The sequence below is a fragment of the Poromitra crassiceps genome (assembly GCF_964638095.1).
Source record: "Poromitra crassiceps genome assembly, chromosome: 3".
NCBI classification, from domain to species: Eukaryota; Metazoa; Chordata; class Actinopteri; order Beryciformes; family Melamphaidae; genus Poromitra; species Poromitra crassiceps.
This window is the reverse complement of record NC_139625.1, coordinates 650,001-653,512: the sequence shown is the minus strand read 5'-3', so window position 1 is coordinate 653,512 and position 3,512 is coordinate 650,001. Positions and strand designations below refer to the sequence as shown.

The following is a 3,512-nucleotide window of genomic DNA, read 5'->3' as shown; positions in this document are numbered from 1 at the left end:
TGGCAGCATTACGCACGACACGACCCACGCAAAAGTCTCCTTTAGACGGACACAACAGTTTGAAGCTCAACTCGACCGACGTTGAACTTGAGATTTGACAAGAAGCAGCACTAGTACTTTCCCAGCCGCTTGAAGTTGTCTTCTGTAGTTTGCTTGAGACTCGCTGGTTCTCCTCTTCTTCGCAGCTCAGCGGTGGATCAGGATGACTTCTCTCCTCGGGTCGTGGTGACCACAGAGGCATGGCAACGATGTAGACATTTTCGGGGAGAACGCAAAGTGTACAGAGCAACAGTTCCCGGACAACGAGGATGATCCCACCGGCCAACATGATCCAGGACGAGAGTCGGGGCAAAGAGGACGAGCGGGAGCAGAACGAGACGCCCCTGTCCCCGACGACAAGCGTCAGCCAGCAGGAAACCAAGGTAGGGCTGTCCTGTCTTTAGGCTATTTCTTATTTAGCATTAGCCCAGATACACTGTGACCGCTTTCTGCACCAACCCAGCTCCTATTAATAGGCTACATAGAGAGGGAGGGAGCACATTTCCATCAGCTTAAAAACAAAAATACGATGCTCAGCTGTTTACTTTGGTTCGACCAAACGTACAACATGCCCCCTTTTTGACACGGTCACTAGGCTACATGTTTATTACTTTGCACTCCTCAGCCTTAAAAATAACTCTTGTAGCCTCTAAGGAGCATAGGCTACTAAACGATACTGACGTCACAGCAAAACTTGAAAAAAAATAGTCACTTGTTAAATGTGTTAACAAGTGACACTCACACTGATCTCAGTTCAGTTCATTAGGCCTTGTGCTATTCAGTGCAGACATGAAGGCTGCATCAGCAGGATATAACCTAAGTCATGTTTTAGTCTTAATTTCAGCCTTAATTAGTTGCTACCCAATATTGCCTGATGGGAATGGAATGACTTATATAGCCTACATGTATCTTATGTATAGCTTTATATCAGGTTCATAGTGTATTGTGTCAAACAATACACAGGGCATTGATATGATGAGAATATTAATAAGAAGGGGGCATATGGGGTGTGCATTTTACTGGCTGGCAGACAAAACTAGGCTGTGTGGTAGAGCTCCAGGCTGCCACAGGCGTATTGTCGTCCAGTGCCTGCCATCTATATGTGGGTCACATGTTGCCAGACTACTACAATTAGCATTGAAATATTGGACTAGTCATCATGGTACAGTAGTAGATGGTTAGCCTATATTGGACTAGGGCCTAAAAAAAACAAAAAGTTTGGTTCCTGTTGGTTGTCAGTTGAGGTGATGGGTCGGTAGGGATTTTTATTTTTATTTTTTTCCACTGGCAGCAAGGGATAGATTATTTTCCTTAAAATGACAGCAGCGATGGATACTTTTTTCATAACATAGCCTACATGTACTCTACCACTGGGCTCTACACACGTTTTTTGAGCCGTCGAGGGCACAGGTTCTAGCTCTGCCGTGCACTTCAGTGCTAAATACCTGAATTGAAATAAAGCCATGACGCCACTGACGAGCGAACCAAGCTGCTGAGTGGGGGTCGACACCACATCGCTGGCGATATCCGTCCATTTGTCAGCTGTGTCCACTTTGCCAGCTGCTGATACAAATATACAACGGCACTGTTTAACTTCCTGAAGCACGTTTTCAAATGATCTTAACCCCAATCTCACAATTTTGGTTGGCACGCTAGTGCTGCATGGGCAAAGAAGCGACACAAAGCACATGTCCGTCATGCTCCCTGCCATTTTCATTTTAAAGTATCCGTAGTGAAAAGCACCTTCGCGCAGTGGCAAACCCCGCCCCTTAGCGCCACGTCAAATCAACAAGCTCATAAAATAAATTTGGGTCGCACGTAAATTGACAGGGTCGGTCGGAAACCGGAACCGAACACATTTTTTTTTAGGCCTAGTCATCATGGTACAGTAGTAGATGGTTATTCTCCCTTGCCTTCCCCCAACGCATGTGGCAGTGGGACAGATGAAACTCAGACGTCCTTTTGTTTTTGTGTGTGTAAAGTTGAGAGAAAGTTAGCACATTAGCATCATTTTGTTGGACATTAGTGTTCCCTCTTTCCTTTCTTTGAGACTTTAGCGCTCCTGGCCTCTTACTTTGTCAGATGTGCTCAGTGGCTTATTAGCTGCTATTTCAACAGACTCCTGGCTGATGTTTCACTGAACTTTAAGGCTTCTGGCAAACAGTCTCACTCGCTTTCTGATATCTTGGGATGTTAGTATACAGTAGCTGACCTGAAAAGGAAAGTGTTTGATTTGCATGTAGTGTTCAGAGTGTATACGTAGATACCGTAGTATAAGCAATACACAGTAAGAAAAAGCCCAGTCTGCAAAAAATTGTGAAATAGACAGCCAAAAACTTTTCTATTTAACAAGTTTGTCTCTAAAATTGTTAGATGGTAACGTTTTTGTGTGTGTGGGTTTTTGGTTAGGTTTAGGGTTAGGGTCTGGGTTAGGGTTAGTGGGTGTGAGGTGGTCGAGTCGGGGGGTCTGGGTCCCTTTGGCCATCCCACTGGTCGGGGACCCCTCTCCCACGCCTAACCCTAACCCCTTACCTCAACCCTAAACCTAACCTCTCCCACCCCCCACACCTAAACCTAACCTCTCCCACCCCTCTCAAAACTCCCATAAAAAAACGTTACCATCGAACAATTTTAGAATTGTTAGATTGACAAAAAAAAAAAAATAGAAATAGAAACATTTTTGCTGTGGACAAACGTTTCAATTTCACAATTTTTTGGGAGACTGTGTTGCAACCCAACGCCTGATTAAGAGTAAGATGTAGGCTGTCTGCCATTATACTGTTTGTGTTTTTATTCCTCCTTTAAGAATACTGTGAGGCCTGAACATCACAAGCGCAAGGTGAGGAACAGCTCCACTCCTGTGCAAACTAGTAGCGGTAACTGCTGATATCAGCTCATAACAGCATACCTGCATGTACATGAAGATAAAAGTTGTTTCGCATTACAACTTTTATAAGTCACCCAGTGAGATGAATGTCACACAGCGTCAATTTAAGATATAATCGATCATCACCTAGAGGATACTCTTTGCTCCGAGGTCTGTTTACCATTTATATGAGTTATGTTAGTGTTGTGGGCAAATTATCCTCTTTCTGTATTACCTCTTTGATTCATTTATATGAGTTATGTTAGTGTTGTGGGCAAATTATCCTCTTTCTGTATTACCTCTTTGATTCATTTATATGAGTTATGTTAGTGTTGTGGGCAAATTATCCTCTTTCTGTATTACCTCTTTGATTCATTCATATGAGTTATGTTAGTGTTGTGGGCAAATTAGCCTCTTTCTGTATTACCTCTTTGATTCATTTATATGAGTTATGTTAGTGTTGTGGGCAAATTAGCCTCTTTCTGTATTACCTCTTTGATTCATTCATATGAGTTATGTTAGTGTTGTGGGCAAATTAGCCTCTTTCTGTTTACCTGTTTGATTCCCATGAACCCTCCCTGCTTCATGACACAACTGATAGATTCAG

General features: G+C 43.2%; 1 protein-coding gene across 1 annotated transcript in view; it reads left to right on the top strand.

The window, feature by feature from the left end:
• Nucleotides 1-308: 308 nt before the first annotated feature.
• stac (SH3 and cysteine rich domain) overlaps nt 309-3,512 on the top strand; it is a gene marked incomplete at both ends in the record, with an annotated part of 84,950 nt that continues 81,746 nt past the window's right edge. The window contains 2 exons of the mRNA XM_083633312.1: nt 309-422; nt 2,846-2,878. Of these exons, the coding sequence (XP_083489438.1) occupies nt 309-422; nt 2,846-2,878 (147 nt within the window). The remainder of the gene's footprint in view (nt 423-2,845; nt 2,879-3,512) is intronic.